The 13365-nt window shown below is 37.6% G+C and overlaps 1 protein-coding gene and 1 pseudogene across 2 annotated transcripts in view; both read left to right on the top strand.

The window, feature by feature from the left end:
• TYW3 (tRNA-yW synthesizing protein 3 homolog (S. cerevisiae)) overlaps window positions 1-12528 on the top strand; it is a 34146-nt gene extending 21618 nt beyond the window's left edge. For both annotated transcript variants that reach the window (XM_006831032.1, XM_006831031.1), the window contains one exon: window positions 12315-12528. In XM_006831032.1, the coding sequence (XP_006831095.1) occupies window positions 12315-12528 (214 nt within the window). The remainder of the gene's footprint in view (window positions 1-12314) is intronic.
• LOC102827045 lies at window positions 5505-9451 on the top strand (annotated as a pseudogene).
• Window positions 12529-13365: the final 837 nt, after the last annotated feature.

Here is a 13365-nt window from a genome sequence, read left to right as displayed (position 1 = left end):
TATCATTGGCTCTTGATCATATACTAGCTCTTGAAACGGTTGAACGTTAACCATTTCCTTTTGGTACAGTGACTCTGTGTATTCCTTCCATCTCCTCTTGATGCTTTCTGCATCATTCAATAAATTACCCAAATAATCTTTCAATAACGAAAGTCGAGGCTTGAATTTTTCCTTTAGTTCCCCCAGCTTGAGAAATGCTGAGTGTGTTCTTCCTTTTTGGTTTTCTGATTCCAGATCTTCACACATTTTGTTGTAATATTTGGCTTTATCTTTTCGAGATGATCTTTGAAATATTCTGTTCAGATCTTGTACCTCATTTCTTCCATTTACTTTAGCATCTCTATGCTAGAAAGCAAGTTTCAGTGTCTCTTCTGACATCCATTTTGACCATTTCCTTCTTTCTTTTCTTATCAATGACTTTGCTTTCTTCATGTATGATGTTCTTGATGTCATCCCACAACTCTTCTGGTCTTTGGTCTTTGGTCTTTAGTGTTTAATGTATCAAATCTGTTCTTCAGATGATGTCTAAATTCAGGTGAGATATAGTCAAGGTCATGTTTTGGCACTCGTGGACTTGTTTTCATTTTCTTCAGCTCTAGTTTGAATTAGCATATGAGTAACTGATGGTCTGTTCCACCGTCTGCCCCTGGCCTTGTTTTTACTGATGATATGGAGCTTTTCCATCTTCTCTTTCAGTAGATGTAGTCAATTTGATTTCTATATATTCCATCTGGTGAGGTCCATGAATATCTCTTATGCGGTCTAAAGAAGGTATTTGAAATGAACAAATCATTGGTTTTGCAGAATTCTATCATGCATTCTCCACCATCATTTCTATCACCAAAAGGCCATATTTTCCAACTACTGATCCTTTCTCTTTGCTCCCAACCTTTGCATTCCAATCACCAGTAATGATCAGTACATCTTGATTGCATGTTTGATCAATTTCAGATTGAAGAAGTTAGAATTCTATTTCATCCTCACTTGCTTTAGTATTTGGTGTGTAAATTTGAATAATAATGGTATTAACTGGGGTTCCCTGTAGGTGCATAGATATTTTCCTATCACAGCATTGTACATCATGACTGATCTGGATATGTTCTTTTTGACGATGAATGCAACACCATTCATCTTTAGTTTGTCATTCCTGGCTTATTAAACCATGTGGTTGTCAGGTTCGAAATGGTCAATACCAGTCCATTTCACTTCACTGAAGCCTTAGATATCGATGTTTATGCATTCCATTTCATTTTTGACAACTTCTAATTTTCCCAGATTCATACTTCGTACATTCCATGGTTCGATTTTCAGTGGATGTTTACAGCTGTTTCTCTTCATTTTGAGTTGTGCCCCATAAGCAAATGAAGGTACCACGGGCTTTTCTCCCACGAGCTTTACTCCATTCTGGTCCGCCATCTTAACGGAAGTCTAGAAATGCTTAGGATGTAGTTATACAATCAGGACAGCCTCTTCCCAGCCCTGCTTCCAGAAGGCCTCTCTTTGGTCTTTGGCCTCTGCTCTGCTCAGGCAATGTTCTGAAAGTCTTTTAACACTGCTGATGCCCAGAGGGCATGCCCCTACCATAAGCCTCAGCTCGAAGGCACTCAGTTCTATATCCTCCAATCAAGACACAGAGTGACTGGTGGGCTCAAACTTCCGACCTTGTGGGTCTCAGTTCAGTGCTTATGCTACAGAGTTACTGTAATCCTAGTCCTCTTACTAGGGTTTCAAATTTTTGCAATCACAATTAACCCTGTTAACAATAATTCACAAGTGAATCATATAATCCTGTCAGCGTCTTTCCCCAGCTTCTCTTACCCATACCCATTAGGAAATGAGGAAATATAGCCAATGTGCATGATCTTGCCCGGTCATTTGGTGAGAGTTACAGAAACTATGGCTAGAAGAACCATATCCAGTAAATCACTGCACCACAGCTGTTCTCATGGTAGAGCTGCGAGTGTGTCTCACTGCTCAGCTATTCTCCAGATCACTTCAGAATTATATTTACAAAATGCAAAGAAATCCTATTGCCTCAATTGCCTACTTAAAATTTTTTAAATACATTTTTTTGAAGAAGTAAGGCCAAAAATGCAACTTACAGCAGTGTAACATTGTAATAACAGGGAAAGTCCACATAACCTAATGGATAAGGCATCTGCTTTTGGATTAAAAAGAGGTAGCACTGGAATCCAAGTGAATGTTGTTGTTGTTGTTAAGTTCCGTCAAGTTGGTTCCGACCCATAGCGACCCTGAGCATGGTTTCTGAGGCTGTAAATCTTTGTGGGAGCACAAAGCCTCATCTTTCTCCCGCAGAGCAGCTGGTAGTTTCGAACTGCTGACCTTGCGGTTCGCAGCCCGATTTGTAACCACTGTGCTACCGGAGCTCCTTTCCAAGTGAATAACTGAGCTCAAATCCTGGTTCTACCACAAGTTACTCTCTTGGCTTCATTTTCCTCATCTCTAACTTGAGAGAATACGAATACTCATTTATTGAATAATATTAGTATATATTTGATAGCATATGACCCTGATGTGTCTTGAACTTTCAGTTTAGAGTAAGTAGCCTTCCTCCTTCGTTGACTCATATGGAGAATAACCTATAACTATAGTGCAGTGGTTGTGAATTGGGCTGCTAACCTTTGGGTCAGCAGTTTCAAACTACCAGCTGTTCCGTGGGAGAAAGATGAGGCTTTCTGCTCTTGTAAAGATTTACAGCCTTGGAAACCCTGTGCAGGGTCACTATGAGTCGGAACCGACTCCACAGCACATAACCACCACCACCACACCAGTACCACCATTCAGCCTTTCACTGTTGGGCCTCCCCATTTGAGCCACAGAATGTGCAAAATTATTCAAGTGACTGTTTTCTCAATTCTTCCAATGACATTGGAGGACGTTAACTCATATGGAGTGAGCATTAGGACTTAATTCTCTAATAGAACACTGACTTAAAAAACAGCTAAGAGGTTACCTGGCTGCAGAGAAAACATTCTAAAGGTATTTCAAGTAAGCAACAGAAGAGCACCCAGCCATACTACAAACCACAGAGTTTAAACTGTATGTAGGTACTTACGGTACCATTCCGGGAGTTTACTTCATTTGTTAGATACTAATTCAGTGAGACTGTTTGCTAAAATATAGAAGGAAGCAAATCCGTTTTCTCTCTTTCCTTACTTGAATTTCAACAAGATTATAAATATAGCCCAAGATGAACTAAACTATACACCTGGTGAAGTTAATTAAACCACATTCACCAACTATAAAATCAAATTATGCTTTAATTCCATTGAGTCAAAAATATGTTTTGAGATTATACTCTGCATGCTGCTATCAAAAAAGCCATACTCATCATATAAAATCAGGGAAAAATTAAAGAAGAGTAAAAGTGTCTTAAGATACTGATTAGAAGATTACATGTGAATTCAGAAATTGTGGACAAATTAAGGAGCTCCTTGCAGAGCAGCTGCACATTCAACCAAGTACAGAGAAAGAATTGCTCTTCTGTTTTGAAAAAGAGAAAAAGTAATGAAACATTAGAGGTGATGAGTTCTGCAATCATATATTTAGTACTAAATTGGTTTGTTGTAGGGCCAAAGTTTCACAATTCAAATATCTAAAAAGAATTTTAAAAAGTCAAAATCCTAAGGAGTAAATTAACATTTCAGCAGCACATATTTTAATCGGAAATGTGAAAATTAACGTTAAGAGGTGAACTATTTTTAAAAGAAGAAAAGCCTTATGTCTTGGTTTACTAGTGCTGCCATACAAGAATACCACAAGTGGCTAACTGTAAATATGAAAATGTGGGTTTTTACAAGATCTTGACCTTGTCAGTTCTTCTCTCCTAGTTCCTGGTGACTGCCAACAATCCATGTTGTTTCTTTGCTGGTAGATAATCCTAATATGGCATCTGTCTCCCCACCCTCACCCCCATGTGTGCTTCTGTGTCTATAATGCTCTTTTTACAAGATGCCATTTAGAAGTGACTAGGTTTAGTCTTACTAACGTAACAAAAGAAAATCCTTATATTCGAGTAGGATCATATTTACAGGTACAAGAGTTAAGACTTCAGTACGTAGTTGGGGGCACACAAATCAATCTACAACAGCATTGTTGATGAAAAACAATTCTAAAGCCCACTTCTTAGGAGAGAACACTTCTCAGCATCACTTCAGGCCAGGCTCCTGTTGTTTTCTTGTTTGGAGCAAAACCAGACCTGCAAGTAGCAGCCTTCCTTATGAACAGTCACAGCTGATCCACCAGTCTATCCAGGACCTTCTATTGTGATCCCTTTCAGAGCAGTCAATACTGGTAGCCAGGCTTCATCAAGTTTTGGTTTCTCTGTTATAGAGACTGTGGTTTGTGAGTTCCATTAGACCTTTGAACTTATTGTTTTCTTGAGTCTTTGATTTCCTCCAGTCTGTTTTGCTCCAGATGGGGACAGACCAATAGTTGCATCTTAGGTGGCTGCTCCCTGGCTTTTAAAAACCCAGTTGTTACTAACCAAAGTAGGATGTAGAACATTGTCTTTTGTAGATTGTTATTCCAGTTGATTTAGATGTCTCCAGAGACTATGGTCCTAAGTGCTTTAGCCTAGTGTCTCATTTCCTAAGAATTTTTCATAACTTTGCCCCCTGTATGTTCTATAAACATGAATGTATTTTACAGCACATGCAAATACATATATAGACATAGCCAGTGCCAAACCTATATATATTCATGAGTGTGTCCCATTCACTTTCTCACATCTGTTCTGCTTGCATGTTTATTATGTATCTGTTTGTAGATTATTGTTATTGCTATTATTGCAGAATTGTGTATATAATAGCATTACATTTTTTTTAACTTTTTATTGTGATTTGGGTGAAAGTTTACAAAGCAAATTGCTTTTCCATTTAATAATTGATACACATTTTGTTTGGTGACTGTGATAGTATTTATCTTGGTTGTCTTTAACTGTTAAGTACCTTCCTGTGTCTTCCATTACCTTGGTCATTATTGTGTGTACAGGCCCCTTATTGTATTTTGACTTCTTTTATAAGTAGTGCTACTCCTAAGGCTTCAAAGCCTTAGGGTGACTATTCTGGAACCCATGTAACATGGAATAGAAATAGGGAGAGCAGAAGTAGGTTCTTGCTTCATACCCCAGGCAAGAAAGAAGTAGCCAGACCCTGGATAACAAGTTAAAAGAGAGTGTTTAGAAATGTCAGAGAAGGAGGAGTCAAGGATAACAGAATTTACACATTACACATATACTTAAGATCAAAGATGTAAATAACATAAAGTGAAAACATTCTTACTTTGTTTTCTAATAAGTGACTTCTTAGATACCACCCCTCTTTTTCATCCTTCACTGATTTCTCGTCTGTTATCTAGCCGTCTTTCCATCCAACCTTGAGGTTCAGCCTAGACTTCAGTTTTTTTCACAAGCATTTCATGATGTTAATTGAGGCAAAGTTCCCCGTTATATACTGTCGCTTTTTCTTACCTGTTTTGACTCTATGTTGAATGCGGCTTTAATAGCTCTGCATCGCTGTAAAACCGTGAACTCCTTGAGGTTACAGACCACATCTTTTAACTCAATTGCCAGCATCTTGTACGAACCATGTCCTGTTAAAATCCAAATATGTGATTATGAGATATTGGTTAAAATCCAAATATGTGATTATGAGAATAACCTTTTTTGATATTTTGTGAAGTTGAGTATAGATTTCCTCAATTTTATGTTCTTTCCTCAAAAGTCAGTACAATGTTAGCTTTTTGTTGCAAGTAGTCCTCTGACCTTATAAACAAGAATTCGTTAATTCAGAGCTGACCTGAAAAGTTCTCTCTCATTAAAAACTAAGTATAAATTTCCCTATGGAATGATCATCTTGACTACAGAGGTGGAAAAGCTGAAGAGTTTGTGGGGGACAGTTTCCTGATCATACATTTCTTTTCATACTCAAAGTTCTTTCTTTTTGTTGCTTGTGAGATCTGAGACAATTACACTTTAAGAATTGGGCTTTAGAATTCTGTGGTAAGGGTCATAGTATGATGGGAGAACATATCACAAAACAGATTCCTAACATATTGAGTAAGATAGTTTCTCAAAGGACTCTTTTTAAGTTCTCTAAAATAGAAAAAAAAAGAAAAAAGAAAGAAAGCAAAACTAGTATTTGAAGTTTTTATTCTTGACTTTCAGCAAAAAAGGATCTTTGTTCTATTCTGCCAGTTTCTTTATGGTACCCCAATGATGTAGTTTGAATTCTTAAGTTCTCTAATGGAAGATTAAAGTAAGACACCTGTTCCTCTTTAGTTACGATTTTATATGTAATTGACAGGGCATTTTATACAAGGCCTTAATTCTCTGTGGTCATAAAAGAGCAATTTAATTTTATATTTCATTTTCTAGGAATAAAATACAATCAAGGAAAAAGGACCTGCTTTCTTAAACCTAAACTTCAAAGAAGAAAATAGTAGATGAGGTTACATATCATGGGTAGCCTCTTCTGATTGGATAAGGAAGATTCACACTATATTGGGGCATGCTTGAATTTATGTTTTAGATAAAATAAGTCATTTCAGAGACAGTATGGAAGATGAGAAGAGAACCAGTCGTGACAACACCAGGAGAAAGATCTAAGTGTTCACATTTTCATGAAGGCAAGGAAGAGGACATGGTACATGACACGAGAGGATCATATAAGAATTTAGTGTGACAAAGCATTGGTGAGCTAGTTGAGTTCTGACCTCATGTCCAAGCTGTATGATATGGGAGACATATGACCTATCTCCACTTGATATTATAAGAATAAGGTTTCTCCACTTGAGGAAAATGCAGGGAAATGACTTCTTTGGGAGGATCCAGACTTTAGTTGAGCAAGGATATGAAAGGAACATTCAATGAAAACATGTTGTTACAGAATTTACCATACAACAGTCTAAAAGTTACGTGTCAGTTGATGATTCTTACAACCTTTTTTCCTTTTTCTGTATTCTCCTCTGTAAGATTTATTCATTTAAGAAAATGTATTCAGTCCCAATGTTCTAGGCGTGGTGGATACCAGGGTATATAGTGGCGAGTACTTGGGAGTTCCTGAAATATGAGCAGGATATGTATTAATCATATGTTAGAGTTGTATAGTGTAGCTAGAAATAGTTGGGTATGTTGTTGGTTTTTTTAAAGCAATCTTAGAGCTTTTGCTTAGAATTTAGTCTGTTCATTAAATTCAAGAAAATGGATCAAAAATAGCAACTTATTCTATAGATGTCAAAAATATTCTATCGAGGAGTGAGTGGCAGCAAGTAGGAGGGCCTCAGGTTAAGAATTAAGAAGAAATGTGAACTTGTTAGAGAAGCTTCTTATGCAAGAGACTTTGTCATGTCTAGTGGTCAGTCTGTATCTAGGAAATGAGGGATATTCTCTGATGCTCAGGGAGAAAAAATGGATCAGATTCTAAGACCATTTGATTGCCTTATGAAGAAGGGGAATTGCTTGAATACCTAGATGCAGAAAAATTTACTCCTATTTTGATTGATCTCCTGGAAAAATCTCAAGTTAATATTTTTCATTGCGGATGTGTCATGGCAGAAATACGTGACTACAGACAGTCAAGTAATATGAAAATTCCTGGTTACCAAAGTAGGCATAGTCTTTTACGTCCAACAATGCAGATTTTAATCTGTGATGTACATTCAATAGCAAGTGATAACCATAAATGGACCCAGGAAGACAAACTTTTGCTTGAGAGCCAGTTGATCTTAGCCACTGCTGAGCCACTGTGTCTTGACCCTTCTGTAGCAGTAGCATGCACTGCAGACTATAACAAACAGAAAATGAACACTAGACCAATGAAACGGTGTTTCAAGAGATATTCTAGGTCCTCACTGAATCAACAGCAAGATCTGTCTCATTGTCTACTTCCTCCTCAGCTAAAATTACTTGATTTCTTACAGGAAAGAAAGAAAAGCAGGTCAGCATTATGACCTCAGAATCTCTAAAGCAGGAAATTGCATTGATATGTGGAAACAGAATCCATGTAATTTGACCATACCTTCTGAAGTAGATGTAGAGAAATATGCGAAAGTAGAAAAGTCTATCAAATCTGATGACTCACAACCAACATTATTCTGGCCAGCCCATGAGGTAAAAGATGATTATGTATTTGAATGTGAAGCTGGTAATCAGTATCAGAAAACAAAATTGACCATTGTGCAGTCACTCAGTGATCCCCTTTACTATGGTAAAATACAGCTTTGTAAAGAAGATGAAGAATCCAATAGCCAGTTGTCTCCATCCAACTCCTCCACAGATGATCATTCAGATTGGTTCATTATTGGATCAAAGACTGATGCTCAGAGGGTAGTCAATCAGTACCAGGAATTGGTCCAGAATGAAGCCAAATGCCCTGTTAAGATGTCACACAGTTCCAGTGGCTCCATCAATCTGAGTCAGCGTTCTCCAGGGAAATTAACAGAACAGCCTGAGACCATGTCAGTCCAGTCTTCAGTATTGGGTAAGGAAGTAAGGCATCGGCCTCCACCTATCAAACTTCCCTCAAGCTCAGGAAATAGTTCCTCAGGTAATTTTACTCCGCAGCAGACAAGCAGCTTTCTTAAATCTCCAACTTCTCCTGCTTCTAAGCCACCAAGTCTGTCTCGGAAGTTGTCTGTGTTTCTTGGTCAAGTTAGCATGCTTTCTCCAGCTGCCTTGTCACCTGCCAGCTCATCGCAAAGAATCACAGCCACCCAAGTCATGGCAAACTCTGCTGGACTTAACTTCATCAGTGTAGTGAACTCTGTTTGTGGAGCCCAGGCTTTGATGAGTGGTTCGAACCCCATGCTGGGCTGTAACACTGGTGCCCTAACTACTGCTGGAATTAATCTTAGTGGCCTTCTTCCTTCAGGAGGTCTCCTACCAAATGTGTTGCCAAGTGCACTGCCAGCTTCCCAAGCAGGTGTCCCACTTGGTTTAAAAAATACTTCAAGTCTCGGACCCTTAAATCTGCTCCAGCTTCCCGGTGGCTCACTCATTTTTAATACTGTGTAGCAGCAGCAGCTCTCTCAGTTTCCTCCACAACAACCTCCACAGCCCACAACTTCTAGTCCTCGGCAACCAGGGGAACAGGGTTCTGAACAAGATTCAACCAGTCAAGAACAGGTCTTGTCTGCTCAGCAAGCTGCTGTTATTAATCTTACAGGAGTAGGGAATTTTATGCAATCCCAAGCAGCTGTGTTGTCTCAGTTTAGCTCTGCCGAGAAAAGACGTGAGCAAACCCTTCCTCAGAGATTCCAGCTCTCCTCTGCCTTTCAACAGCAGCAGCAACAGATAAAACAATTGCGATTCTTGCAGCATCAAATGTCTATGGCGGCGGCAGCAGCACCAACAGCCCAGCTACATCAGTAGCAGCATACAGGCAACCAGTCAAAAAGTAAAATGAAAAGAGGCACACCAACCACTCCCTGAGTCTTGAGCATTATTTATTTTTCCCTCTTTGAAAAGACAAGAGCATCGAATCAAAAAGACTTTGTTTTTAATTCATTTTTGTTTTTTTTTAATGTGTCAGTATTTTACATTGCTGGATGTACAAACTTTATATAGAAGCACAAACCTGTGATTTTTAAATAAAAACAGGTAAATGATTTAAAATATATATATAGCCTCCTTTTCTAGTAGAATATAAGACAGGATCCTTACAATGGCAAGGGATCCTGCAATATCCAGATCATTCTAATCTGTTGGATTTAGGTTGATGCAGATATACTAAATAATTTTACTCTGTATTTCTTCATTAATTTCTTTAGTGTATTCTTCCTAAGTGCCTAGTCTGTGTCAGTATTGTTCAACATGTTTGGGGTATAGCAGAACACAAGATACACAGGGTCTGTGGTCCTATGGAATTTATGTTCTATAAAAACAACTTACTCGGGGCCAGCCAATAAATTAACTATACATATATCACCTATAAACCTCTGACAGTCATGTTGGTGATGGTGGTGTGCTGTGGAGTCAGTTCCGACTCATAGTGGTCCTTTATAGGGTTTCCAAGGCTGTTAATCTGTACAGGAGCAGAAAGCTTCAACTGTTACTCGTGGACCTTGAGATTAACAGCCTGACTCATAACTACTATGCTACCAGAGCTCCTTGACAGCCCTGCTAAGTATAGGATAATGCCCAGTTTTACAGAGAGGAAATCAGCAATTAGTGAGGTTCATTGGAAACAGCTGATCTCAGCTTTGCTGCCTTTTGACTTTGCTGCCTCCCTGAATATGCTGAAATCCATTATGCCAAGCAGAGTGTTAAGGCAGGTGTTAACACAGGAATAGAAAAGAAATGCAGTCAAATTGTCAGGGCATGTACAGTTTGTTGCATCACTAAGTTAACACGAAAAAGCACTAACAGAAAAGTAGATACAAGTAAAGAATGAGTTATATTTTTAAAAATTCAAATAATTTATAAACATGTGAAAGACATATATTAAAAAAAAAAAGAAAGAAAAATTAAAATGAGAATACATTCCAGAAACAGAGGACTCTAGGACCATCAAGGGAGAAGAGCACAAGCAGAATGTGGGACCTTATTCAGAGAAGCAGCCACATCAGAGATGGAGGCAGAGATGGGGACATGGAAAGAGGATGCAGCTGAGGACTCTAGTTTCATGGGAAGAGAGGGACTGAGAGTTGGCAGCCAGGAAGCAGACTTGCATAATGTGTCCTTTGGTGGTGTAAATTATATATGCCTGAGTGTTTAAAAAAAAAAAAAAAAAGCTAAAATGAATAAAGAGAAATACTGTAATACTGTTAACTGATGGTACATGGAAGGGATTATAATAATTGTAGTAGTACAACAAAATATATGATTTGTTGAATGTAAACCTGATGATCTAACCTGTAAACTTTCACTCAATTCACAATAAAAAAAGAAAATTAAAATGAGATCCAATTTTTACTTTTCAAAGTATATTTTTGATACTATATAACAAAGTATATTTTTATTCAATGATGTGAGCTCTATCATGTGCTGATATTATTGTTTTTTGTTGTTGTTAAGTGCTGTTGAGTTGGTTCCAACTCATAGCATCCCTGTATCAGGTTTCTGAGGCTGTAAATCTTAACAGGAGCAGAAAGCCTCATCTTTCTCCCAAGGAGCAGTTGTTGGGTTCAAACTGCCGACCTTGTGTTTCACAGTCCAGTGCTTATTCTACAGAGCCATTATTTTAAACGTCCTTTCTTAAACACAGGCAATCTTTATTAAGAACTTTAAATGTGTATTCCCTTTAACCTCCTGATTATATTTCTATGTGTTTAGCCTAGAAAGAAACTCGGCGTACGCTATTTTCAAAAATGTTTGCTACAGTATTGTGTGTATTAGGGAACATTTGAAAATAATGTGCTACACAACTGAATTGTCAGTTTATATGATATTTATGATATGATTATACAAAATGTTGTTTTGCAGTTTATTTGATGATATTGAAAATGTTCCCTGTGTTGCACTGCAGGATAATGAGCTGTTCTGCAAGGTCAGCAGTTCAGCTCTACCAGGCGCTCCTCAGAAACGGGGTCGCAGTGGGCCAGAACTGCTGTGAAGGCAGTTCCGATTGCTAGCAACTTGTATATGTCATAGTCCAATATATAAATAATAATAGGCATATGCATGTGCTGGTCCAATTCAGAATGACTCAAAGACCGGAAAGAAAAATATCAGGAGTGCTTTTTTTCTAAGTAGTTATGCATAGGTGCTCCATATTTGTAACAAAATTTGTTTTTCAGATTCTCGAAAATGAGCTTCTATTACATTTATGATCTTTTAAAAATAAATAATAATTTTATTCTTTTTTCCCTTCCTTCTTTGGCCCCTACATCTGGGCTGGAAGTTGGACTAGGACCCTGTGTATCTTGTGTTCTGCTGTATCCCAGACATGTTGAACAATAAAGGTACATCACAGGTACTTAGTAAAGGTTGTCACAAAGCAGTTCCATCCCAATTTTCAGAACTGTTTAAAGAACTGGAAACATTTTTTTCCTTCTGTTTAAAATATCTCGTAATAGCAAGAAACATAGTATTTGTTTGATTTATTATATATTTAAACATTTTTTATAATTTTTTACATATTTTATTAGTGCTAAGTGTGGAGCTGTGGGTTAGTCCTGGTGTGGCGCTGTGGGTTAATGCACTGGACTGCAAGGTAAGTTTGAACCGCAGGGAAACCCTATACAGAGTCCCTATGGGTCAGAATAGACTCAATGGCACTTAATAACAACAACAGGTGTACTTCAGTTATTCAGTTTCAAAACACACAGATGTAATAGTACTTATATCTTTACAGATTTTACAACTGTCTACAACGTGCTTTGGAAAGTGAAACTGATACCAGCTCACATCCCAAGATCAAACAGAAAAAGAATCCAGTATATCTTCATAAGAAAAAAAGAAACCCAGAGAAAGCACATGGCAAACATATAACTGAACAAAATGATGAAGAACCGGAATATGACGATGATCCAGGATTCAATATTAATATTTTCCCTGAAGAATATTAAGATTTGCTTCTGAAGTATCTTTGGATAATGTTTTTAATAGATATTATGAAGTTGCTCTTTGTAAGAGTATTTTAGTTTACTGACTTTATCAGTCATTCATAAGAATACTTGGGTGACACAAATTGTTAAGCCCTACAATACGAGCCAAAAGTTTGGGAGTTTGAACACAGCCAGAGGCACCTTGGAAGACATGTCTGGTGACCTGCCTAGAATGGTTACAGCCCTGTAAACCCTGTGAAGTTCTGTTCTTCACACATGAGAGCACCATAGCCTAGAATCAACTTGATGAAACAATACATAATTTCACTCTGTGTGTAGAGAAATCCATCTTTTAAACATATATATTTTTTAAATAGCTTTGCATACTGTTTGTTCATTATAACACTTTTGAGTCATATGGAGGTTTATTAAAAAATAAAATTATGATTTTTAAATGTCTCTTTTTAAAAAATAAATTATTATTTCTTTGAAACAGGAAAACTAAATGTATAATATCCTTTCAAGATACCCTTAATATCAGAGATTATTTAATTAAACTGTCATGGTAATATTTTACTTATTTGTAACTTTGAGATCTCTAGCCTCTAAAGGAGGGTCAATGCAGTGCTTTAGTGACCAGCCTGATGTAACCAATTATCCTGTGTGTTGTAAACCCTCATCACTGTGATGTTCCTTAGCACTGGTGGTGCTGTAGCTGTAGCATACTTATATGGCCCTTCTTGGAGTACTCCTTCATTTTGTGCTGTACTGTAAATCTTAGCATCTACACCTGTGGTTATAATTCTGTTTTGAAGTGACTTGTCTGTTATGTTAATGAGGCACCGTTAAAGTGAGATG

Source organism: Chrysochloris asiatica, unplaced genomic scaffold, assembly GCF_000296735.1.
Source record: "Chrysochloris asiatica unplaced genomic scaffold, ChrAsi1.0 scaffold00002, whole genome shotgun sequence".
Classification (NCBI taxonomy): domain Eukaryota; kingdom Metazoa; phylum Chordata; class Mammalia; order Afrosoricida; family Chrysochloridae; genus Chrysochloris; species Chrysochloris asiatica.
Note: the sequence above shows the minus strand (reverse complement) of the source record. Positions and strands in the feature narration are given on the sequence as shown.